Source organism: Brachyhypopomus gauderio, chromosome 4 (genome assembly GCF_052324685.1).
Source record: "Brachyhypopomus gauderio isolate BG-103 chromosome 4, BGAUD_0.2, whole genome shotgun sequence".
Taxonomy (NCBI): domain Eukaryota; kingdom Metazoa; phylum Chordata; class Actinopteri; order Gymnotiformes; family Hypopomidae; genus Brachyhypopomus; species Brachyhypopomus gauderio.
The window spans coordinates 4,362,846-4,388,608 of record NC_135214.1 but is presented as its reverse complement, the minus strand read 5'-3'; the positions used below and the strand labels follow the sequence as shown (position 1 = coordinate 4,388,608).

At 46.1% G+C, this 25,763-nt stretch overlaps 1 protein-coding gene across 1 annotated transcript in view; it reads left to right on the top strand.

The window, feature by feature from the left end:
* Positions 1-287: 287 nt before the first annotated feature.
* Positions 288-25,763, top strand: part of plcl1 (phospholipase C like 1) — a 51,456-nt gene continuing 25,980 nt past the window's right edge. Inside the window, exons 1-2 of the mRNA XM_077001657.1 lie at positions 288-349; positions 1,002-1,200. Coding sequence (XP_076857772.1) covers positions 1,024-1,200 — 177 coding nt within the window. The 5' untranslated portion in view covers positions 288-349; positions 1,002-1,023. The remainder of the gene's footprint in view (positions 350-1,001; positions 1,201-25,763) is intronic.

The following is a 25,763-nucleotide window of genomic DNA, read 5'->3' as shown; positions in this document are numbered from 1 at the left end:
CATGAATGGGAAAGACATAAATAAACCTTCTTCTTCGTATTAGTAGCAGTTATAGTTGTAGCAAATACTAGACTGTTAACATCTGTAGGCTACGCAGCATTTCATACAAAGTAAAGGCGTTTTCACGCTTACATCTGGGCGCGCACATAAGCATGGCTCCGCCCCCTGGGGGAGTTAGCGTTGAGTTTTGAGAACTGGATTGGTCAAGAGAAACGTCAATCAAGCTTTTGGAGGGCGGGAGATGATGGTACCGAGAGGCGGCGCCACTGTCAGTTGTTCCTCATTCTTACCAAACGCGTCTGCAACTCACCCACTTTCAACACTGATGTACAGTGATCAAGCATGAGAGGTAAAGTTATATTTTTTTCCATGGCGAACCAGACCTCTGAAAAATAACCGGAGGCTTCATTATTACTTAAGTGAATGGAGAAAACGATTTGAGGACGTTTTTTTGTGTGGACGTGCGATAGTCTTGGTTGCTGGTAAAGCTCGCGGACTGAAAAACAACAGTTTTTACCTTTGACGTGAACAAACGTGCAGTTCGGTGTTGTGGTTGACTTTGCTGTCGTTTCACCGCGGTTCTCCTGTTAGCTTCCAAAGCGGCATCTCCCTCCAGCTCGCTCGGTAATTGACTGGAGAGGAGACTTGTTGCGCTGAACTACCGCAGGGAGTTTGAGATAAACCCGTTATCAAACGTGCAGACAGTTGGTGCTCGTCACACGTGTTTTCCTCCAGTTGTGTCAGTATGCATGAAGAACAACAACATGATTTTACGGAGATCACGAGCAGGGTAGACTATTTGCGATCCGACAGGTTTCCAGCGCAATTACGACAATTGGAATAATTGCTACCGGTCGCCTCGAGCTCCTTCTCGAGTAGATAAATGAGTTGCAGTTCTTTAATCTTTGGAGGATCGAGAACATCAAACTCCATGTGGAGGACACCGGTGTAAACTCGCGTACACGTTCACTGTGCTTTCTAAGAAGTTCGTATTTTAATAGACATTATTAACGCGTACTTGTGATGTCGGAGAGGGACGGTCACGGGGACGATGGAGCCCCAGACTTCATCCCACCCAGAGCGTCCCGCGGGGGCAGGAGGAGCGGAGTCGTCCTGCCCACGGAGCGCGAGGCGGAGACGTCCGAGGCGGCGCTGCTGGAGACGGTGAAGGCAGCCCCGCGGAGGAGCAGCATCATCAAGGTAGGGGCACATCACCTGCTCCGGAGGGGCACAGTGTATGATACTGCACTCTGAGCTCAGTATAACACCGATCTCCTTCATGCCAGTCATCCCGTTCACTCTATCTTCGAGCATCACTGTACAGTTTTACGTGCCAACGTTTGGGGCACAAAGCACGTGAAACAAAAGTGCCCGTTACCTCACACACACACAGGATACCGAGCGCAGGACTTTTGCTAAATCAAGTTTGCTAAAACTTCTGCATAATTAAATCAAGTGACATATTTGTTGCACCGTATGTACGTTACACTTCAGTGGAAATTCTGAAGTGAGGGGGACCAAGCTGTACAATATATATATATATATTGGATGGGGTCAATATAAATCTGGAGAGGACATTGGTAAATAAAAATCCACGCGGTTAATGTGCCTGTCAATTATAACTGTTGATTAAATTAACATATTCATTAAGTTTTTGCTGTAACTTGTAAACGTCGGTCATTTGTACAAGTAACAGGACGATATTAGGTAATTAAAAGTTGCCTCTATAGTGGACGTTTCAGGTTCTCTCTCGAATCCCAGACTATCTTGGATTACATATTATAGCAATTGTATGCTACAGGTTTTGGTAAACGCAGCTTCTGAAAGTTGGAGTTACTGTGGAGGGCTGTCGGTTCCCTGTTGAGACCACTGGTCTTTGTTAATTGGACAATATCGTCCTGCTGCCGAAATCGTCTGCACTGCAGACTGTGCTTCAGGCTTCAGAGTATCGAGTAGAAGACCAATGTGACAGCGCGTCCTCCCAGCTGACACTCGGAGATCGCTCCTGTGTCATCTCCATATCGGTGGAAAGGAGAATTTCATTCCCCGCTTTCCAGTTCCTGCTCGGTCGGTGGCTGATGGCGGCCGTCTGAGGCCAGGCCAGGAAACGGCACTGCATAATTGACAGATGGCAAAGAGGAGGATGATGTAAGTGACAGGCACAGCGTAGAAGAGACTCGCCGGCTCGGGGGTGGCACGGGGCTTCACGTGGCCTGGTCTCGCTTCACCCCGTGCTGGATCCTGCGGATGAGTAATCCCCGTCCCTGCTCAGATAGCTTCCAGAGGCAGCATTGTTTTCCGAGTCATTAGGGATGCGGCCCTCCTAAGCGCGCGGAGTCAAAGAGTCAGGAGCAAACGGCACGTGTGAGCGAGGCCAGAGCCGAGGAGAGGCAGTTCCTGGCCTCGGCACCGCGGGGCTGTGGAGGCGTGGACCTGTTGCTTGGCCCAGTCTAGCGCACATTCAGCTGTGCATGCTCGAGCACAAAAGGCTAATAAGCAAATACACACAAATGCAGAAGCAGCTGCAGCTCCCCGCGCTTTGACTGTGACCACAGCTCGCATGAAGATATGTCTGTGTAGCCTTGAGAAGGACCGTGACCGCACAAGCTTCCCTTCCAATCACTGTTGCTGCGACGTGTAATCGAATTTTAATATTTTCCTAAAATGATAATGAGAAGTGACTGCAGCGCAGAGATTGGAGGCCCTTGCCTCGTGGGGGAGGCACCTGTCTTTACGTGCTGCACATATGTTCTCCAGCTCTAATGGAAGCTCATACTTTCTACCCTGGTTTAGTCATTTATAGCATTTACAACAGTAGGCTAACAGGTAAGCAGCTTCAGGAAGTTGCTGTAACTGTCAATCGCCTGTTTGCAGGTGATAACTTGACGTGGAAGACAAATTATCACTTGATAGCGCAATGAATGCATAGCACAGATAATTTTGTACAGTGTATGTGACTCGGGTTGGGATTCAGAGAGCAAGCTCCTACCATGAATTAAGGAAGACGTCGAGAGTCCTCTTTTCCGAGTCTCGGACTGCCCCTCTGACTAATTCTGTGCCCAGTATAGCTATGGGATGTTCTAACTGGGAATAAGCAAACCCTTTTTAACATGGGTGCTGTAGGCACAACTTATTTTTTGGATTTAGGATGCTGAGTTTATAGTTTTATTTTTCATTCTCACGTCTCTCCTACCCCTGAGCTGTTTGTCATTATTCACAGTAGCTGGTTCCTTCTAACCCTCCCTCAGTCTTGTATACTGTTTTTTCCACATTTCTCCCTCTTTATGCACACATTACCTCTCTTAAACACATTCACACACAGACACTGCAGCTTTCCTTGATAATCCATATAAAAAAAGAACAGAATGACAAACATTGTTCTATAAAGAAGAAATGAACCAGATTTTGAAAGGATTTGAAGAAGCAGTGTTTAAAGCACTAGTGTTTTCATTTTGTTTGACCTCTGCGCTGACAGAAAGTATTTTCTAATCCTTTTTTTGAGTGCAACGTATCCACTTAGATTGCATCAACGTGAATGTGTATTTTGCCTCTGTGTTCTCTGTCCTGAACAATGACTGTTTACAAAGTGCTCCTGGCTTCTAGTCAAGATTAATGACAATGCTGTGACAGTTTGTGCAGCTTGGCAGTTGCGTGATCTTCAGCGCCATGGTGTGTGTGTGTGTGTGTGTCTTCAAACTAGATGATGACAGGGGGCAGAGTAGGACTTGTGTGCTCCAGTGTCACTCAGTTACTGGTGCTGCGGTTCATGGAGTGATGGGCTGCTTGTTCAGCCATGTTGCTCCACTTTGACTCTCCGTCGTGGCAGCCGAGGCTGTGCGGGAGAGAGGGAGGCAGAACTCTGTTGTGCGTGACCATCACGGCGGCACTACCTGCCTGGTACTTCAGAAATGTTTGCCTACGTCTGCCCAGAAGAGGAACTGGTCTTTTAACGAGTTGATGCAAATGCTGACATTTTGAGTATTCCCTTTCTGGTTTTTAGCAAGGCTTTCCCTGCTTCCTGTGATCCTGTCAGCGTGTCGTCTTCTCCTTCGTCTTTATTTCAGATTCGCGGTCTTGCTGTGGTATGAAATGCTCACTGCGTTGTGTTGGAGAACTGTTTGTGCCAGAGTTTTTGTGAGAAACGGAGCGTACACCCGGCAGATTTTGCAGATACCCACCCACTGGCTAATGAGCTGAAGGCCTGGGTCGGAGGAACGCTTCACGGCTAACTGGACTGCCAAAAGTTTTCTCTGTCAGTTTGATCCGTTGCTTCCTTGTCCTCTCAGCAGGCATTTTGAGTGTTTAGATGAGACGTGTTACATGACTTCTGCTCGAACATCACCGTGATATGCTGTTGCAAATACAAAAGAGCAAGATGTGAAAGACAAATCTGGGTCTTGGTCCTTCCCCTGTGGGCTTTTTAATAGTGACCTAAGGTTGCTCACCTTGTTCAAAGATAGAACGAGTGAGAGAGGGAAAGAGAAAAGAGAGGAAGGTGGCATGTAAGCCTTATCTGCATTTGACTTCCTGTTTAGTAACACCCTACCCACAGCTGATGATGTGTAAGTCAGGAGTGAGTGCTCACATTTGCTTATTGTAACAATAACAGACTGTAACTGCGAGATCTCATGGCAAATGAAAGAAAAATCAACACCACAGCAACACAGAAGTGAGAGAGAGCATGATCGGGGGAGACATCCGGATGTGCGGAGAGGACCGGGGACAGGAAGAGCGGCGCGTGAGACACAAACCAGCACCAACACGAGAACAGAAACGAGAGGGGAAGACTGCCAAATGGTAGACGCTGCTGCAGAGACAGCAGTGCTTTCTAAATGGTGCCATGATCCGTGGAACATGTCTAACCTCAGGGTACGAATATGAATATAGTGGCTGATCTGAGATCTGATCTCTAGAGCCACACCTCTACCGAGTTCTCAGGGGGGGAAGTGACCGTAAACACACCCGGGCATACATGCAGACACAAACATGCCCAGAGAACAGCGCTTGCCCATGAAAACGTAACCCACGCTTGTTTTCTTCTACCTTTAAACAGCTCTGTTGCTCCAGAAAGCTCTACTGAGGGGTAGGTGAGCTCTTACTAAACTTCAGCCATTAGGATTAACCGTGGTCTCCCATGGGCTGAGCTAAACCCATTGGCTCCAGTTCCTACTGCCTGCTGTTTGTCAGCGACGTTTTTCCTGGCCCGTCAGGGCCGTCCAGCCTGGTCCAAGTCCATCATGCCAATGTTCAGCTCCGTAGACGTCTGGGCCCTCCCTATACTCCTCTGTTCAGATGTGATCCTTATGTTAATGTGCAAGCGGCATGTCATTCGGTCCCAGTTTTTGTAGGTATGCGATACAAATACGTTAACATATAAGGCTGGGAAAGGGAATGGCTTCTTCTGCACTGGATCGTCTGAAGAAGATGTCCCGAGTGAAGCTGGAAGCAGTGTCTGTGTATAAAGTATGTTTGTGAATGTAAAGGTCAGGCCAGAGCCTTGCTTGAAGACAGGAATGTAATCTGCCTGCCTGAGTGGGGTGACATCACTTTGGCTCACCATGGAAATCCCTGGCTCGACATCGGGGTGCCATGGCAACTGGCTCGTCATCCCCACCCAGAAGTTCAACCACAAGACAAACCACAGTGGGCCTTTAGCGGTACAGAATGTCATCGAGAGAGGAAAAAAAAAACGGACCTCTCTTGTTTTCACGTTCTTTCTGTTTCGGCTCAAAGCTCGCTGCGAGTGGAGCAGATGTCTTTAGCGGTGAGAGATTTAGATTGGGAGGAATTATGACTGGAACACTTAGGCAACCCAGCGCTTCACACATCTGCACCCCATCAGCAGACCTCAAGATGAGGACAGGAAAACTTATAACCACCTTTTTCCCTCATACGTACACACAGTCTCAAAAATGCTCATGAATGGAGAGTCCTTCATGCCTCGGAGGCTCTGTTAAGTTAAAAGAAGGGTATTTTTAAATGTTCAGCCTGTCAAAAGCAGGAGACAACGAGAGATTCCTGGAAGCAGCATCTTTAACAGGATTACGCTGCTAATCGCCTCAGGGTCCTCTTCACCACTGCACTTCTGAAAGGGCTCCTTGCATGGCAGACAGAACAACACAATCAGAGGAAGACAGGAAGCGAGGTCGACAGACAGAGAGAAGACCGTGTCACCTGAGAAGAGCTGTGTGTCTTTTTCGGGGGGTTGCCAGAAATGGAAGGTTTAAAGGACTTTAGCTTAGATCCCGAGCGTATTGCTTGGGCTTACAGCAGGAGCAAATTGCCACCTCTCGAGACAGCAGAGTTCAGTAAGTTTAACCTTCTCAAAACCCGGTTCAGAATCTACCCTTGGCCGGTATGAGGAGTGATGGTGTCACTCAAACATTCCCACATGTTTTACATTCTCCTGATTTACAAAACCAGGAAATAATGACCTTTCCGCTCTTTTAGAGCGTAAAATTGTTTTGTATGCAGCAATGCAAAATTGAACATAGTGACGTGAAGTCTTAGAGACCTAAAGACACCATGGCAATAGGCAGAGGCAATGAATAGCTACATGTCTTGTCATGTGACCTTGGTTATCACTCTTTAAATAGCTTTAATTATTTCCATCTGTCCTGTACAGTATTCATATTCAAACCCACAAGAGGACCTCCCTGTTGAAAATGAAAAAGCCATGTCCATAATAACAAACTGAGTGTAGACTATGACATCAGATAAGTCCTGTGCTGCTAACCTCAGAGATGTTCACCATGCTGGAGGAGAACAACTCTTGGTCTTCGTTTGGAGAATAAATCGCTGTTTTCTCATGGTGAGATGCTGTTCTCCATTTTGTCCATCGCTTCATTCTGTCGTTTGGCTGATTTGTTTTCTACAACATTCTCTCTGTCTGTCTCACATGCTTGGCAGACATATACTAGACATTTCCTGTCTGCCCTCCTGACCTTTAACCCTAAAGGAAAAAAAGCCAGCATTGGCAATTTCCATAGATAATAGGAAAAATAGTGCGTTTTTCTCTCTCTCATTTATCCTCATTTGATCTTTGGTGCCCTATTCCTTTTGGACATGTCCTGAATTGCTGAAGCTGAGGATAGCAGCTTCATCTTAATGAATCTCCCTCCCTCCCTCCCTCCCTCCCTCTCTTTCTCTCTCTCTCTCTCTCTCTCCATTCTCCATGTCTGTCTTCCTTTCTCTCTCTCTCCCTCTCTCTCTCTCCCCATCTCTCTCCTTCCCTCTCCCCCTTCTCCCCCCCCTGAGTGAACGAGTCAGGCGCCAACACTCTACTGACCAGCCAGCCAACTGGTGGGGCAGATACAGTGCAGACAGACAGGAGGACAGACAGTCAGTAGAGCAGGCAGACGACCTAACGAAGACGTGGGAGGAGGGGCCACATGACAGACGCCCATGAGACTGATGCCACAGATAATCAAATGGAACTGCTGGATGCCTCTGCTCCTTTTATTTACATTTACAAAAAAAATGTACATTTTTTTTTTACGTCTGCTTGGTCTGTCTGTTCATGGAGCCACACGGGTCACCATGTTTTCGGACACATGTCTATCCTGCTTTTCTGCGGACAGAGCAGAGCCCACTGATGATAAAAACAGACCCCCGTAGAGATAGCTGCTGTTGTGGTCGGGAACATTTAGAAGATCTCTGATTGTGGCTTAAATGGCCCACTCGGATCATGGCTGTAATGAGGAGCTGCGCCCGTCTGCGTGACTCTTTCTGAGGGCTTGACAGACAGAAAGCCCCCAGATGATAGACGTAAGCATGTAAGACAATGGCACGAGCTAGGGTGGGGGCTGTGGGGCACCCATGTCTCCGTTAACGATGTGGCCTTGACACCGCACACCTGCGTGCAGCTGCACGTCTTTTATGACAGTATTGTGGAAAAAGGTTCTGCACAGCAGCTGATTTCATGGTTGGTATGAGGCAGCGAGGAAGGAGGCAGCGAGGAAGGAGGCAGCGAGGACCGAACGGAGCTGAGCTGTTCCGATTGGAAGCTCCTACCCTCACGGGCACCTGAGGTTTCACAGTTTTATGGATTCAATGTGAGTCTTTAGATCTGTATATCACTTTAGATCACCAGGGGCTCCATGTGCGAGACAGACACACTCCCCTCTCCCCAATATTGGTTTTGACACAAGAGGTCAAAAAACCCACTGCGCACGCTAATGTGCACTGGACAAACACACACACACACACACACACACACACACACACACACACACAAACGCACAAATGCACAAACGCAACACAAAAGAGGACACCCATGCAGCAAGCGTAAAGAGCCTTGAGCCAGCGTTCAAATGCAAACAAGAGGCCATTTATGATAATTAGTGGGTTCAGTGCAGCTCTTCCTCGCAGGCAGCTTGCTTGCCGTAGTCTTCATCAGAGCCCTTCAGTCGTGAGTAGCTGCCTTCTCTCTGGCTCTCGCCTGTAGCCTCGTCTGCCGCGTTGTGCTTTTGATTGAATGGTGCTTTAATGCAAACGTCTTGGTTTGCTGAGACCCCTGATTTCCATTCCTGTAAGGCTTTTCAAAATGGGTTTCAGTATCAGATTTTTGTTATTTTTAGGAGTGGAGGGGGTGCAAACTATAGAAGGCTATTGGAGGATGTGATGCACAGATTGTGCTGGTCTTATCATGCCCAGAGCGATCCTATATATATTCAAATGATGGTGAGTACACTGTATGGCTAGTTGGGTTTGGCCTCTTCATGAATCAGACATGTTAACTTTGACAGGGAAGGCATAATGACATAAATTATGTTTTATTGTTGAAGCAGTATCCGTAGTATAAATATTGAAAAGTACCTCTCACTCCTCAAAATCCCGACCTGAGTTTAAAAACGAGCCCAAAACAAAGCCCAGGAACTAACTCAGCTGAACAGCATAATGTGTTCGGCTGCTTTTGAACAGACCCGTAATAGTCCGTAGTGAGTGTCTCGCCCGTGGGACGTGTCCGTAAGTGCTCGTACAGAAGGATAGAGACTTGCTTTCTCAGATGACTGCTGCTGGCTCTCTCGGCCCTGAGGGGAAGTGTGCAGTCTGAATGTGTGCTATTAGCCTCCAGCCCTCTCCCTCTCTCTGTGTACGAGGGTCACTTTGTTATTGATGGTAGCATTACCTGGACGTTTTATGGGGTGATACTTGGGTTTCTCTCAGACGGAGCTTTGGTGAGGTAATACCATTTGACCTTCTGCTTTCTGGACACTGGTTATGGGGAGCATCCTTGTTTGGATGGTGTAGCATTAGGATGATGTCATTTTGCTATCTATGCCAGCATAATAAGTGATTAGCATAATAAAGTGGTAATAAATTGACTTATAACATGGCAGACAATTGAAGCCAAATTAATTTCCTGTCTGAATGCTGTTTGTTGTTGTTATTAAGTGTTTTGGAAAGATGAAATATACAAGATAAATAACCTAAAGTTAAAAAATGCTAGATTGGTTTTTCAAAGGGGCAATGAAGGAACATTGGTGAGAAATGTGTATGTAGGTTTAAAATATCAATCAAGAATAGAAGGCCCTGTTGTATGTGATATTCTCATATGGCTTTAGTCACACACAGAGGTGCAAAAGCATAGGAAAGAGCTCTAGGGTCAGGGTCAGGGTCAGGGTCAAGGTCAGGTCACGAGCCGGCTCCTGTGATGCTGACTTGCATGTGAGTGCAGAAGCAGCCGATGTTCACCCCTCACCTGCACTGCACTGATCTGAGATCAGATTAGAGTCACGGCAGTTCTCCTTCAATCACTTCCCATCACGTTTACTGCTGTAATCTGATCAGCCTGGACAACTCGACAGAGCTCCCAGTTCGAGGGACACAGGCGTTGAGCAGCTGTGGGCAGGACTGAAACCTTCTGATCGCTCTAAGCCATTTTGAGGTTGGTGCTGTCCCGGTCTTCCACAAACTCTGAAATCTGTTATTACACAGTTCTTTTCCTATGTATACAGTCATATGCGCTGTGTTCAGTGTCACCTGGGTTAGTTTAGCCTGGAATTCCATAATATACAGTTTCACCTGGATTCAAAGCAGGTAATCAGAGATTTTTCTTGAGGGATGTTGGTTATAATATGACTACATGATCACAAACCCCATGCCTGGTCAAACCTACACCAGCAGGAAATCAGGCACCATACACACACAAGCACAATCTCTACTGTTGAGTCTGTTTATTTAATATGGTAGACTTTGAAAATAACTACAATTCATCCTGTAATATCTATTGATATGAGGCAATAATTAGAATTGAATTGTTTTAATAGAATAATTGTTTTAATTATTGTTTAATAGATTAAAAACATGTTGAAATACATAGCATTGACTATTTGGATGAAGTGAAGAAGTGTCGATTTGGAAGCAGGGTCTGTAGGCATTGGAATGGTCTATGGTCTGTGTATACAGCTGTAGTGTGTTGTGGACATCACCCCTTCTCAGGGCAGAAGAGTGCTGACCCCTGGAAACCCTGAAGCACGAGGCAGGAGAGCCCGTATACCCAAGACGTACCACACCTGTGTAGTCAGCAGGAGAGGACTGGCCAGTGGTGGTCTGACGTATGGTGTAGATGTCTGATGTAAAACGGTAGACTCGCGGGAAAATGGATAATGGGCAGTAACTAATCGACAGTGAGTGTGTGTGAATGTATGTGTATGTAAATGAGTGAATGAGTAACCACATGACGCGCTATATGTGTATGCAAATGAGTGAAAGTTAATGAGTGACAGGGAGCGAGCGTGTGAATACTCGTGTGTGTGAGTGTGTGTGTGTGTGTGTGTGACCTGCTTGCACCAGTGCCCGTTGGCCCGTCTCCCTCATCATCACTTCCCACCTCCCTCGCTCAACCTGTCATGTGCCACCGCTGTGTGCCAGTCTGCCTGGCCCTCCTTCATTCTCTGGTGTTGGCTGTATTTCAGCTGTCACTGTCTCTGTGCGTCTCTGAGACAGACAGTGGTGCCTCTCCGCTCCCCCTAGCACACCTCCATTTATTTCGTGTTGTGGCGTGTCCACCAGACCTCTAATCTGTCTTCTCCATCTCAGCCAGAGTCTGTCACTCTGTCCTGCTTAATGTGTCTGCACGCCTCTTCTGTCTCCACTCCCTTCCTCTCCATTTTTCTTTCCATTTCTCTCTCTTTGCTCCTCACTCCCTTTGTGCTCAGTAACACTTACTCAATCTATTTTCTGTGCTCTATCTGTCTTTCTTTGTTTTCCTGTGGCCTTGTGTGTCCAGCTGGTAGTCCCTAATTCTCCTTTGAATTTGTCTTTACAACTTTCTGTCTGTCTTTCTGTCTGTCTGTCTGTCTCTCTCTCTCTCTCTCACACACACACACACACACACACACACACACACACACACACACACACACACACACACACACACACACACACACACTTTCTCTCTTTCTCTCTCATTCTCTCTAACTTTCTCTGTCTCTCTCCCTCTCACTCTCCCTCACTTTCTGTCTGTCTCTCTGTCTGTGTCTTTCTCTCTCACTCTCTCTCTCTCTCTACCCCTCTCCTCTGGCCTTGTGTGGGTAACTAGAAGTTCCTAATGGTCTTGTAAATTTGTTTTTGAATCTCTCTTTGTCTCATTGGCTACATTCACACAGCAGTTAAATGTGGCCCAAAGCCGATCTTCTGCTCCATATGTGACATTTGCTGTGTAATCAGCAAAACGACATCAAAATCTGTCCTTTCTATTCAGATTTGGACCACTATCATATGGTACTCCAATCCTAATCCTGAGATAGCCAGGATCCTGAGATATTACTATTTGAATATGTTTTTATTACTGTTGTCTATAGCAACAGTCGCCTAATCGTAAGATTGACAAGCTTGTTGTGTTGCATGTCATATTGATGTAATTAGTGGGCATGAAAAGACGAACAAATAAATAAATGTTGTTTTTAATTTCTTGTTGTTTTTTACTTGCAGGACATTTAATTTGTTTCTGATTTTGCAGCTGCAGATGAACACGAGTGTTTCTTTTAGGCTAGTGCCTGTTCCTGTTGACTGAATTTTGATTGTTTACCTTTGGAGGAGCGTGAGGCATTGTTCTTTTCCGCGTGTGGCTCCGTTTACGAGTCTTATCCATTCACACTAATGTCGTATATAGGTCACATTAAAAAGATATTGTGAACAGCCTAGCAAAATAAATCTGGTTTGGTCAGAAAATCACATTTGGGCCATTTTGCCCTGCTGTGTGAATGTAACCGTTCTCACTCCTTCTGTGCTTGCTCTCTTGTCTTCTGCGTCTCAGTTGTCCTCGTCTTCTCTTGCTCTTCCTGAATCTACTCACACCGTGTCCCTCCAACACGTCTCACTGCAATTTATCTGCAGGAATCTCTCCTGAAAGACTTCTGTTCCTGTCATTAACTTGTTTTTGTCTAGATCACTCTCATTTTCTACCTCTCCCTCATTCTCTCTCTCTCTCATTCTCTCTCTCTCTGTCTCAAACTCTTAACATCTCTCCCATTGCTCTCATTTGTTCTCTGTGGAATTTGCAGTTCGCTGTGAAATTACTCAGTATCCGTTCTTGTTATTCCAATAAATAACATGGAATATTCTTATATTCTAATATTCTTCAGATACTCTCAAAGTATCTGCATTAAAAGCTGCTATGGGAGCTCCGCCTCTGCCCGCCCTTACCCCGTCCTTACCCCACCCTTACCCCGCCCTTACCCCGCCCTTACCCCACCCTTACCCCACCCTTACCCCGCCCTTACCCCCGGACCTCTGTCGTGTCTTTGTGTCTGGATTCAATATTAATATCAGTTTGATTATGCAACCAAATCTACCCCCCTGAGCCAAAATACACTGCACAGTGTTGGCCAACCAATGCATACAACAGATGCAAGGTTACCTCACACCATTTTTTTGGACAGTACTAATAGTTCTGTGAATATTCATGTGCGTGTCATTAATATTCAGTGTAAATGGGTGTGAAAGACAGTGCACGAATGTGCTGTTCTGATTGCTTTAATTGTTCTGATTGCTTGGATTAAAAGCGGCCTGGTGCATTTTCAGGTGTTATTTAGGCAACGATAAGGCACCACTGTACTGATCCTGGGTCAGCTGTCGTCGCCACGACATGTTGTCTTCGTACAATGTTTTGTGGGGCTTCTGGGTAATTTGCATGCACAGAATTGCCCTACACAGGCTGGGAGTCATTGCAGCACATTACACACATGGCAGAGCATGGAAACCCACTAGTGACTATAAGGCTTTTATTCACCAGCAGCTTCAGTTGGGATCCCTGGTGTCCCCTTTAAAACTGTCCTCCTGTATCACCCTCAAACTCTTCCCCCTAGTGTCATGTTTAAATGTAGCTGCGACAGTCAGACATTCCCAGTGTCCTACTCAAAAACATGTTCCGCCTCCTTCATTTGTCTTTCCCCAGATGCACTTTCCAAATCGGTATGACCTCTGATTTCTTTCAACTTAATGTTTTTTGGGCTTTTTTTCCTCTTTTCACTCCACTGTCTGACGGACCATGATTGCTACATCTCTCTTTGTCTACGGCTGTCTGGATCACTCATTTCTCTTCATCAGCCCAGAACCTCTCCTTTCTGTCATCTTTTATTCCCTGTCAGTTGGCCGTCGCCGAATAAGGCTCTCTGTGGTTTTTTTGCTTCAGACCTCTTTGGCTGTTTTATTTGTTTCTTTTGCTGAAGGAGGGAGTTGTTCTGGAGGAACAGCAGTTACCTCCTTCAGCATTTTATTGCTGTTTTCACACCCCCATGGAGAAGCCATTTTTTTCTAGTTTTGAGGTGGTCAGCGGATCTTAACACCTCAGCAGCAGGCTGTGGTTGGTTGCCTGTTGGGGGTGGAGGAGGACTTAGACTGAGAGAATTATTATGGACAGGATTTGTGTGTGTGTGTGTGTGTGTGTGTATTGAGGGGGAGTGATTGTAAAGGAGAAGGGACGCACCTGACTGCTATGATGTCACCTCACACCTTTAGCTGTATTGCCTGGATGTCATTATAGTCCTGGTCATATAGAGTGAATCTTACAGGGCGGCGCTTGTGAGGGAGTTTGTGTGAAACTTTGTGGGTGTGACAACTATGATTTTCTTTAGCCATACGTTTGGCTTCTGAGGGCCATTTGCTGTAAACGTATGGTGCCACTTGAACATAAGATGGTTTTATAGCACTCAGGGTGACAAAGCCTCACTTAGAGCCAGCATCCCGTGGCTGGACAATAGATTGCAGAGGTCAGATTTGCTGGGACGGAGAGTTTCTAGGTGTTTCCAGAGACTCAAAGTCGCTGCTTGCGGTTCCTGAGGTGAATGGGAGCATCTGTGAGCCCACGTGCCGTGGCCCCCATTTCCATGGCAACCATTATCCCGCTGCACTGATGAAAGCTCGTCTCCTGCCAGCTGGACTGCAGGTCCTCATTACCTCCCCACGTGTGTCTGCCACCAGCGGCTCGTGCGTTTGTGTGTACGTGTGTGTGTGTGTGTGTGTGCGCTCCTGTGTGTGCGTGCCCGTGTCTTGTGTGTGTGTGTGTGTGTGTGTGTGTGTGCGTCTGAGCATGTGCGTGTCTGCAAAAAATTTGGAAAGACAAGCAAAAAAAAAGGGGCAAAAAAAAAAAGATGATTGATTACTCCTCTAGAGTGTGGGGGGTAGGGGGGAGATAGTGAGACGATACTGAGACGTCTCGTGGAGATAGTGAGACGTGTCAGTTCTCAGGCCCTGGCACCTAGGTCTCGTCTGTTCTTGTGTTTTGATTATTATTTCTCTTTCTATATACGTTCCATGCTGCTTCCCCTGTCGTATAGGGCCTGCTGCTGGCCCTCTGTCTGGAGCCTGTTCCTTCCACTCGCACGGCCTGCTTCTCCTCCGCCTTGTCCTTCATCCATGCAGAGGTGTGGAGGAGCCGCTCAGGGAACTGAGGAGGAGGAGGGAGTCCAAGGCTTTTGAAGCCACAGGGGAGGTGAAGGTCTTCTGATAACAAGAAGCAGGAGCGTTGCGGTTGTGGCAGAAGAATTGAAATTAACCTGGAGAGGCTCTGGCGTGGACTTCTGCTACTATGCTGGGTCGTGGGAAACCACAATGCAAGTCAGGAGCACAATGGAAAGGTGCCTATCATCAGGCCAGGAGGAACCCCACATAACTGAGAACAGATCCTTCCTTGTAGCTATGGTCACCTATTCAAGAATTGCTGTAGTTCACTCATATTTTTGATTTCATGACCAGGAAATACAGTGTCGCAAATGTTTTATGACAGCGATTACTGTAGCACGTCTAATCACAACACGGTACCAAACTCTTGAGTTGTGAGCTGAATTGTTTGTGAAAATAGGGGGATTCTCATAAAATCCATATCCTTGTTACTGAGCTAACAGTAAGTGTTGTGGTAAACCGTTAACGGAGAAGGAGATCCTCAGGTGGTTTGAATTCACAGTTGATCTTGTAGCAGTGTGCTATATTCTCTGCACTTCACCTTTGACCTCAAAAGGGAAACAGGTCTACTCTTCATCATTCCCATATTAGTTAAACTGTCAGTTATGATTTAGTATCTCTGAGCCCATAAACAGTGTTCTGCTTTTTGGACCTGGGAGCTGTTTGCAGTGGGGCTGACAGGAGAAATGGACTTCATGTTATAAAGCAGGAAGGGTACGATGAGAAGACTTCTGGTGAGCTTGGGCCTGCCGTGGGATCAGGCCACAGGTGAGGATGTGAGGGACCATGTTTGACTGGAGTGATGGTTCTGACTAGTGGCTTTACGGGTTTGGTCAGGGAGTCTCTCAAGTTTCACTACTGCAACAATGGATTTTTTAATATAGAGAATAGAAATGCTCACTGGCTGTTTTACATGAAAATGCAAAGAAGCTCCTGGGATGGCCACAATGCAGTTTCTGTAATTGATTAGGGGCTCAGGGTTGTTGTGTTGGTGGTGTGTGTGTATGTGTGTGTGTGTGTGACCGAAACATAATCTTAGCAGTATTGTCCAAATCATGAACAAAGCTAAAATTGAAACATGTGACCTAATAGTATTTACAAAGCATCCAATATTTCCAGTAAACAATGGATTCTAATCATCCCTCAAGTCTGCAACCATTAGTGTTGCTACTGATTATGTTATATTGATGTCCCTGTCACTGTGGAGACAGTGGTTAGTTAGCCAATCACACTCCCCGGATCTGCAGCTATTAGCAGGGAGGTCAATATATTGAGAGGTCCTGGTGATGACCTCACACTGTGCAGTAATGAGTAGGACAACCGCACCAGAGAGCAGTGCTATTCACCTCAGACACTCGGAGGCCTTATGCTGTTAATCAGTACTGGCATGTGTGTGTGTATGTGTGTAGGTTTACGATTATCCTGTTAATCCAAGTAAAGTACTTTAATATGGTGTATGGATTGTTGAGTTAATCTCTCATGGTGTGTGTCTGTATGGAAGAATATAGGTTAATAAATTAAGTGTCAATTTATTGTTATTAAGAACATAAATATTTAATGTAAAGGGCATTTAGCCTTAAACAGCTGGCCTTTAATATGTAACTTGTCACTTTTGTAGGCATTTGTAAATTTGAGAAAGAGTGTGTGTGTGTGTGTGTGTGTGTGTGCGTGTGTGTGTGTGTGTGTTCAAACAAAACAAAATGTGATTGAACCTGATGCATCGATGTTTGTGTTTAAAATGTATCAATAAGTGCAAATCTGAGAGTGTGTGTGGATGGGAGAGTGTCTTTGTGTCTTATTAGTTGCATGACTTCAACTGTTTTATTTAAACAACAGAAACAAAAGGTTGTGAATATATGTCATAGATCATTCTGCATGTGTGTGTTTAGAGAAGAGGTCATTCTCTGAGCAGAGAATAGCATTTAGGGAGGGGTGTAGTGAGGGGGGGGATACAGGGGCTGCTGTATGTTGCATAAGCAGATTATGTAACTTAAGGCCTTGTTTCCCCGGGAGAGCACACAAATTCGGCAGCTTGCATTGTGCTTGCCTTCTTCCCCCAGCATGCATTTCAACCCCGGCGCCCGCACGTACCTGGTGTGTGTCTGCATGGGAGTGCGTGCACATGTGTGTGGCCATGTGTGGCTTGCATGTGTGTCAAGAGCACGGAAGGGCAGACACTTCACACAATACAACACTTCTCACCCACAGACGCATCTGTGGTCACATTCATCCCTCTGACCCACATAATGGTGTGAGGAGATCCACTACCTTCACGCTGCTTCCCTGAACTCACAACGCACTCCGGTAATTATGGGACACCGTCCCCGGTGTTGTGCAGTGCAGCACATTGCATATGGAACAAACGGTGAGTCTGAGGTGCAAGTGGACAGCTTTTATTCAGGAGTGTTGACCACAGTGTTGGGTTAACCACGTAGGGATCACAGATGCTTTAACACATGAGTAGTTGAGAACAGTTTTTTATGAACCAGCTGTGTTTCCTTTGCCCTTCGTGCACAGGTGAGCTATCATAAAGATGTCGAGGTGACTGTAGACACGTCAACTGCATGAGGACTTTTGTTTTATCTCCACATGGGAACATGTAAGTGGGTCATATTCAACTCCTAGGTATTTTGGTAGAAAGCAGAAATGTAGTGTGCTTGCAAACCGACATGGCAGTCATTGTAAGGGCACAGTAGTGCATGACTGAGGAAGACTACATGTACTCCTGCGTAAGAACAGTTGTGGAGATCCAGAGATCCAGGATGAAGGTGAAGATGTGTAAAATACCACATTGGCCTGACTCAGAGGGTTTGGCATCAGATAAAAGCCTTATGAGAGGCCACGATAGCACGAATGTGTGAACTTGGTGAAACTTGGTTGCAGGTACATTTCTCAGTGGGAATGACTCAATTGTAGGTGAATGGTTAAAAACAGGATGCGTTCGGAAGCACGGAGAAAGGTCTTACCTGCTTACATCCAGCCTGATGGAAGAAGTCAGACTGAACCCCATTACATCTGCATTTTAGCTACTGAAGTCAAGATTATGAGCTTAAAGTAACTTCAAAACCTCCAAACTAGCAGAACGTCAGAACATCCAAACCAGCAGAACATCAAATCCTCCAGTAGAACATCAGATCCTTCAGAAGAATGTCAGATCCTCCAGCATAACCTCTAAGGCCACACCAAGGAAAGACTGAAGTTGTTTATGCCTCTTCTGTAGGACAGTCACTTCCCAGGGCCCAGGGTATCTCTGACTGCAATGGCTAGCCAGAAAGTGCTAAAAATAACAGTTTTATTTAAGACTGTCGAGTCATCTAACTATTTATGTTCTGCTAAAATAGGAAAGATTGTATATAAATCTTTGCACTACTCATGCTACCTGTTGCCTCTGGATGGACATTAGATAGACCAGCTTTTCTTTAAGCATTTTCTGTTCTTTATAATTATATGCATTTCTATTATGAACTGTATGCTTTGTATTATATATATCTCCCCTCTGTTATCAGTAAATGGACATATAACCTTGTCAGCAAAGATTTTCAAATTTATTACATCAATTATATCTACACATCACTTTCACTAAAAGCCTTAGTTAGCTACTAATGACAATTCATGGATCGGTGCATTGAATAATTGGATAATCAATAGGTCTTGCATTGTGTCCAGCGTTTTTATTGTACTTTGGTCAGGTGTGTAGTCAGCAGATGACCGACATTGTGAGATTACGAGTGCAGTTCAAACATCAAACTGAATACAGTGGCCTCACTGAGTGGATTAACCACTGAGGTTTTCTTTTGATCCATGCAACTCAATGGCAATCAGTGGGTATCTTGTCTCATTGCCTGAAATGGTTTGCAGGATTTGCATCCTGAAAGCGCACTTTTCATATCTGTTCCATCCCAGCTGTGGTGATTACTGACAGGCTGCTATGAGATCCCAGGATTTTCGGGATAGACCTCAGTGTGCCAAACTGATCTCATTCCACACAATGCGGGTTTGCGCTGTACATTGTCCAGGGTGTGAGTTACTGCAGGGTGTCTCTTTGGCGGGACTGTCATGATTGACTCTGCCCATATTCTACTCCACTCTGCCCTTGGACCTCGACCTCGGGTCTCAGCATGGTGGCCACCGAGGCAGGGCTATAATGACATCTGTCATGATCTATCTCTTTCTCTCTCTCTCTATCTCTCTCCCTTGCTTCTCCATTGCTCCCTCCCTCCCTCCCTCCCTCCCTCCATCTGTCCACCTGTTTCTGTTTACATGCATATCGATCAGCGGGCCGGTCCAACACCGACCTTCGTTCGCCCTTCTCCCATTCTGCGCTGTGCTCCTGGCTGGACGTCTTCCAGCAGCGTGATGCTGGTCTTGGGTTGCACACGGATGCGCCTGGGGTTTCCTAGCTTGTTTGGACGGAGTTCAGAATGCGACCCGAGAAACTCGCAGCCCACCACACCGGCCACGTCGACGCGATCATCCACTTCGTTTGGAGCGACTTTCCCAGTGGCTCCCAGAGGCCTGGTAGAGAGACATAGCAGCTCCATTGACGGCTGTTAGAGTGATGATTTTGTGTGTAGTCTGAGTCGTGCTGTTGGCATTCCAGACTGCCATCAAGCCCCCCCCCATCACACCCAGTGTATAAGCCCCTGGCTGGACCCACACCACTGACCAGCTGAGGCAGATTTGGCCTGCGGGAGACCTCCCTCTGGGATGCTGGCTACCTTCTGGCACTTAACATTCTGGCAGATACACACACACACACACACACACACACACACACACACACACACACACACACACAAAAGCAAACACACACATATATACATAAACACACAACAAAATACTTCCGCCCCATCCCAACTGGAATCCACAAGCAGCATTTTTAAACTAAAATAATAAACTAGAAACTTAAATAATTTCATTTTGCAATGTAATCTACCATATATGGGCAGCATAGCACAGTGTGGGTGTTTTCCAGAGGCGTCTTTCCTTTCTTTTATGAGCTTTTGCAGCTTCTGTGCTATTGTGTTTTTTGTCAGATATGTCAAAGGTTCATTACACAGAAACACTAACACCAAAACACACATCCTTTCTCCCCTTTTCTGACCACTTGCACTCCCTCTGGGATTCGATGTCTCTGTCTCTCACCCTGTCTCTCTCCCACCCTGTCTCTCTCTCACGCGGTATCTTCCACCCTGTCTCTCTTTTTCACCCTGTCTCTCTCCCACCCTGTCTCTCTCTCACCATGTCTCTCTCCCACTCTGTCTCTCTCTCACCATATCTCTCTCTCACCCTGTCTCTCTACCACACTGTCTCTCACCCTGTCTCTCTCCCACCCTGTCTCTCTACCACACTGTCTCTCTCTCACCATATCTCTCTCAACATGTCTCTCTCTTTCCCACCCTGTCTCTCCCACCCTGTCTCTCTCTCACCATGTCTCTCTCTTTCCCACCTTGTCTCTCCCACCCTGTCTCTCTCTCACCATGTCTCTCTCTCTCACCCTGTCTCTCTATCACCATGTCTCTCTCGCCATGTCTCTCTCTTTCCCACTCTGTTTCTCTCTCTCACCCTGTCTCTCTCTCACCATGTCTCTCTCTCCCACCCTGTCTCTCTTTCTCATGGATAAGGGCTGCTCCTTTCTGCTCCTGTCTCCCCTATGCTCCCATGCTACTTAATTCCTCTGTGACTGCTTACATCTTCCTCTCCCGCATTGTTTACTGCTCTCTGCTTTGATTTTTGCCTGTGTATACAAATGAGAAAAAAGATCAATTATGAAGCTTAGAAGCTTATTGTCTGCTGTCCCACAGGCAGAGATGTTGCGATATGGGATCAGCTTCTCCTTTGACCCAATGACCTTACTGCATAGCATTCGAATTCTCCCACTTTTTCTCTTATATCTCTTTCACTCCATCTCTCTCCCACTCTTTCTTCCATCTCTTTTATCTGTCATTCTTTCTCTTCTTTTCAATTGCGGAGAATGTAGATGAGGGGATCTGGTGTTTTGAGGGTCATCGTTAACCCACGCTAATGGCTGCCGTTGTTATGGGAGGATCCTTCAGAGCTTCATAGCTCTCCTTGCTTTAAGTGGATCCATAACCTACGACGTTCATATAGATGTTTTGTACATAGAGAGAGTGGACAGAGTGGTTATCCAGTTAGCAGATACATTTAATAAAGGTCTCCAAGTAAAAGTGCTGCTCCTTACTGTAAAGCTGTTCAGAGAATGGAAGTACATGAACATGTAGGCCCATCTGATCATAGATGAGAACTCTGTCACACATAATATCTTTTGGCCCTCACTGTGGAGGAGTCATTATGATTACAGGTTATAGTTATTTATTTATTTGAATTTCCAACACTTATAGCACTAAAGACAACAGAAAAAAATCTTTGAAGCCATCTCTGTTCAATCATAGACTTTAGATAAATCCACTGCCATGTTCAAAGTGGTAATTCTAAAGATAATTGTCTTGGTTTTTCTGAAGTGCGGTTGGTTTTAGCTCAACGGTTGTTATCGAGCTGTCAGAAACACATTACCCACTGAGCTCCTAAAAATGGGGCCCGGAGTGGGGACGGTCAGGAGCGAAGTGGCGAACGAGAATCTCTGCACAGGCGAGCGATGAGAGTCGTTCTCATGAATATATGTTCAGCTCTCTGCTTTGTTCTGGCCGGGCTGAACGTCCATTAGAGAGGGAGGAGAGGCGGGGCTAAATTCACCAGTGATGCTTCAGGAACGTACGAAGCCGTCGTCGTTGACCTCAAGCTCTGATAACCCTCTCAGAAAATGGGAGCTAGTAACCCATACACAGTGGAGCATTGTATATTTTGCAGTGTATATTGCCTGTATATAAGTATGCTGTATGCAGGCATTCAGACAGGCCCCCTGACAAAAACAGGACCTGAAGGACCTGCATTGTAGCCATGGCAGGCATCTACAGGTCAGGTAGCCGTGGAGATATGTGATATCTGTGGCTTGTAGACATCAGGCAGGGAGCGACTGTGAAGATCTGGCAGCCACTGCAAAATGTTCGATGTAAGACCCCATATTTTATGTACGATTAAATTATTTAGTCTAAATATACATCATCCACAGAAACTGTGGAACAGCACTGTCCTTCAGTATGCTTGGGAAAAAAGCGGTAAAGATGAGCACAAAATGTTTAGGAAAACCTTAGGATGTGATCATTCCTAACAAGATTCCCACAACTAATGGATAAAGAAATAATAACTACATATACACCAGTTGGAGAGTCACGTGACTTCCTGTTTGCTTATGTCATTAATGACCTTTTAAGAGTTCATAAACACTCTTCATATGAACTTCTGCAAGGTCCAAATTATATGACTGTCTAGTTATAATGTTTTTAATCAGTTTATGAAGTGCTATATATGCTGCAGATTGGTTTAGCCTTATTAAATTCTACCCACTACTCTGTCAGCATTGCATATAATACAGCACAGTGTACCCTTATGAAAAGATACAATTACACCTTAAAAAACAGCTGCTCATGACTTTCACTGGTTACCACCTCCACCTCTTCTGCCATCTGGTTAACCCTCACACACACACACACACACACACACACACACACACACACACACACACACACACACACACACACACACACACACACACACGTGCACCCACACACCCGCCCTCATATTTCCATCCATGTGTATCAATCTCGGTCAAATTTGCCACCAGTGTCAATTAATACATCTCCACATCTCCACACAGGATGTGGGTGTGACGCACAACCCTGGCTCTGTTATTTTTGGGCAGGGGGGTGGGGTGGGGTTGGGGGGGGGGTCTAGTTGTGCATGCAGCAGGCCGGTGTTTGATGGTGCATGGCACCGTGTTTTCACTTCACACATGCCACGCACACGCACCAGTGCCCTACCTCACAGACGCCTCCGTACGTCCCCGTGAAGCCGGCCGGTCCGGATTGCTATCGAGTACTCAGCCTCTTTTTGCGAGTGTGACGCGAGTGTTTGTGTGCGCTTCAGCTACTTGCGTCTGCGGTAATTAACTGGAGGGCAGGAACGAGCTTTGCTAATTAAAGCCCTGGAACCCAGAGGACTAGAGCTTAGTCAGTGTTCTGTTCTGCTGTGTCCCTGTAACCTTCTCATGGGGAGTCCTTGAATTGCCCTTCCTGAAGGATATAAAAACACAGCGCACAGTCTAGCTGAGGCACTTAATCTTGAATAAACAAAATCTTGGCACAGGTATATTGAGCAATGCCCTGGAACGCTTTATTCGCCATTAAGATAATGCCAAGGAAAATGCAGCTATTAATTTTTTATTGCCTGGGCATGTGCCATTCACCCCCAGGTTGCTAGGCAGCAGATATATAGTATAATTGGCAGTCATTTGGCAGAAACTTTCTTCCTAACATTTTAAATGTCATCTTTGCACAGTCTTGTATTTAATTGCGTAGCTGTTCACTTCTCTTATTGACCAGGGTTTTTTTTTTACCATATGTTTTTGCTAAACAATGCGTTATTTGTTTGTGATTTCCCCTACCCATCTATAACGTCCCCTCCCAGATGAGGAGTGGTCCTGTTTTTTGTCATGGCAGCTCTGTGGAATCCATAGAACCAGCAGCCATTGTTTTGTTTTCTCTCTGCCTTCCCATCCCCCACGACAAACTGGAGCACTAAAACAAAGTGGAATGTGTGTCTGCCTGTTTGGCACTGACGTGGCTATCTTCGGCTACCCAGTGACCCTCCTCTGTCTTGGATTTGCCACCGGGGATGAGGGGTTTCTGGGGAGCCCCCCGGAGCGTTCTGTCCCCAGCGTGATTACACTGGCTGTGATTGCTCTGCTGCGTGTCTGCTTTGGATACGGGGCCCCGGGAGGTGCCGCCATGTATTCTGAAGCACTTCAGTATACCCGGGAGGCACCAGGATGTGTCCTGAAGCCTTTCAAAGGCAGGAAGGCAAGGAGAGGCAAGAAACGCTTACCCCTCCATGATGCACAGAGAGAGGGCTTGAAGACTGATGTTTTAAAGGGCCTTAATACTCAGGAACCTCTAATTCATCGATTATCCAGATTACATATTTTAATTGACATCAGTTGAATTTAGGTCACTTGTAGTGTCAAATATGGAATTTTACATGCATGGAAAATATAAATAAGGCAACTGATAAACAGAATAAAATATCACACATCGTTTTATGCTCCCATAGTTATTGTAATATCTCACATTAGGCAAAAACGGAAAATAAGGTCTCACATGTAGGCAAAGCCAAGGAGGCGAAGGTCAGAGGTCAGAGTACCTCAAAGGGAAGTAATCAGCAGGAGAAAAACAGTCATAGTGTTTCATAATAAACTTTCTTTTAATCCTTGCAGGGCTGCAGAGTAGGCTGCCGTGTTGCGTGACACAGGCAGGGGAGATGGTGGTGTTTGTGAAGCGGCATCGGGTTACCAGTCAGTCCCAGTCAGGAATCGCAGCACATGGCAGACCACGTTCAGTCCTACGGCAGCGTCTGAGTTACAGTGAAGCTTTCAGTAAAACACAGTGTTTACTCTGCTGCTGTCTCGAGGGTGAACGTGGCACTGCTTCTGCTGGTCCAGTTTGTGGCTTCACGCACATTTCTCAAAGGTGACCAGTTTGGCCTGCAGTCGTGAAAGCTGAGGTTGCGGTAGTGAGGTTGCGGTCGTGAGGTTGCGGTCGTGAGGCACTTGAACTCCTCCCTCATGGCCTTTTCTATGGAGGCCTGAGGAAGGTCTATCCAGGCCCAGAGGCCTGAGGAAGGTCTGTACACACCCAGAGAGGCATGATAAAGGTCTATATACACCAGAGAGGCCTCAGGAAGGTCTACACAGGCCCAGAGAGGCCTGGGGAAAGTCTATACACACCCAGAGAGGCTGCAGGAAGGTCTATACATGCCCATAGAGGCTTCAGGTAGGTCTATACAGATCCAGTCCCAGACCTTCTCCGAGACACTGTCCCAGACAGCTATGGCACACTGCGAGCTGAAGAAGCTCTCCAGGAGCGTTAAAGGGAGGATTTGTGAAGAGAAACAGTGCTGGCACAGGGCTCGGCAGGCCGCTACTGGAGTTAGCAGCACATCAGAGTCCTTGGAGGCGTGCTCGTAATGACAGCTGATTGTTTTCAGATAGCGAGCTGACTGTGGGCTGCTGGAAGCTCCATACATTATGTAGGCTGCATGCACGGCTCTGTTAAGAGGAGCTGTACAGTTTCTCAGAGTGCTTCACTCTTGCCTTTATGAGACCAGACATACATTCTATCAGTTTTATGGTGATCAGTGTACTTGCCAAGTTGGATCTTATCTGCTGTACTCTCAGATATAAAAATGTTGGAGTAGAACACAGTTGACAAAGTGCCTCGGACCCTACAAATTATACTGAGCGCTGAAAACACAATTAGTCAAGGACTCTAACACTCTACCACTTTACCACCAGTTGTATCTAGCTGTATTTGTCATACTTGGTAAATACAATAAAATATAATTTAGGACGCTATCCACAATCCACAGACATCCATTGAGAGTGTGGGAACTAATTCAAGGGTACAGTTCTTCTGTGCTGGAGGCAATGGGTCCATAACTTGATGCCAAGTCTGATTTTATCAGAAAAAGTCATCTAACCAGAGAGACCAAAACGGTGACCTTAACCCTGGAAAAGCATTAGCACTAATACTTCATTATAAAGCAATTTTAGACCCAGAATGGACCCAGAGTACTGAAATTTCCCTTGTTGACTTTCCAAATTAGACCCATGGAACTTAAGAGCCATGTTATTTGGAGAGTACTCGAATGTCCTGCAGGCCGTTATTTTCATCATGCACAATAGCATTTAATCAATTCACTTTGCTGTTTTGAAATGTGGATGC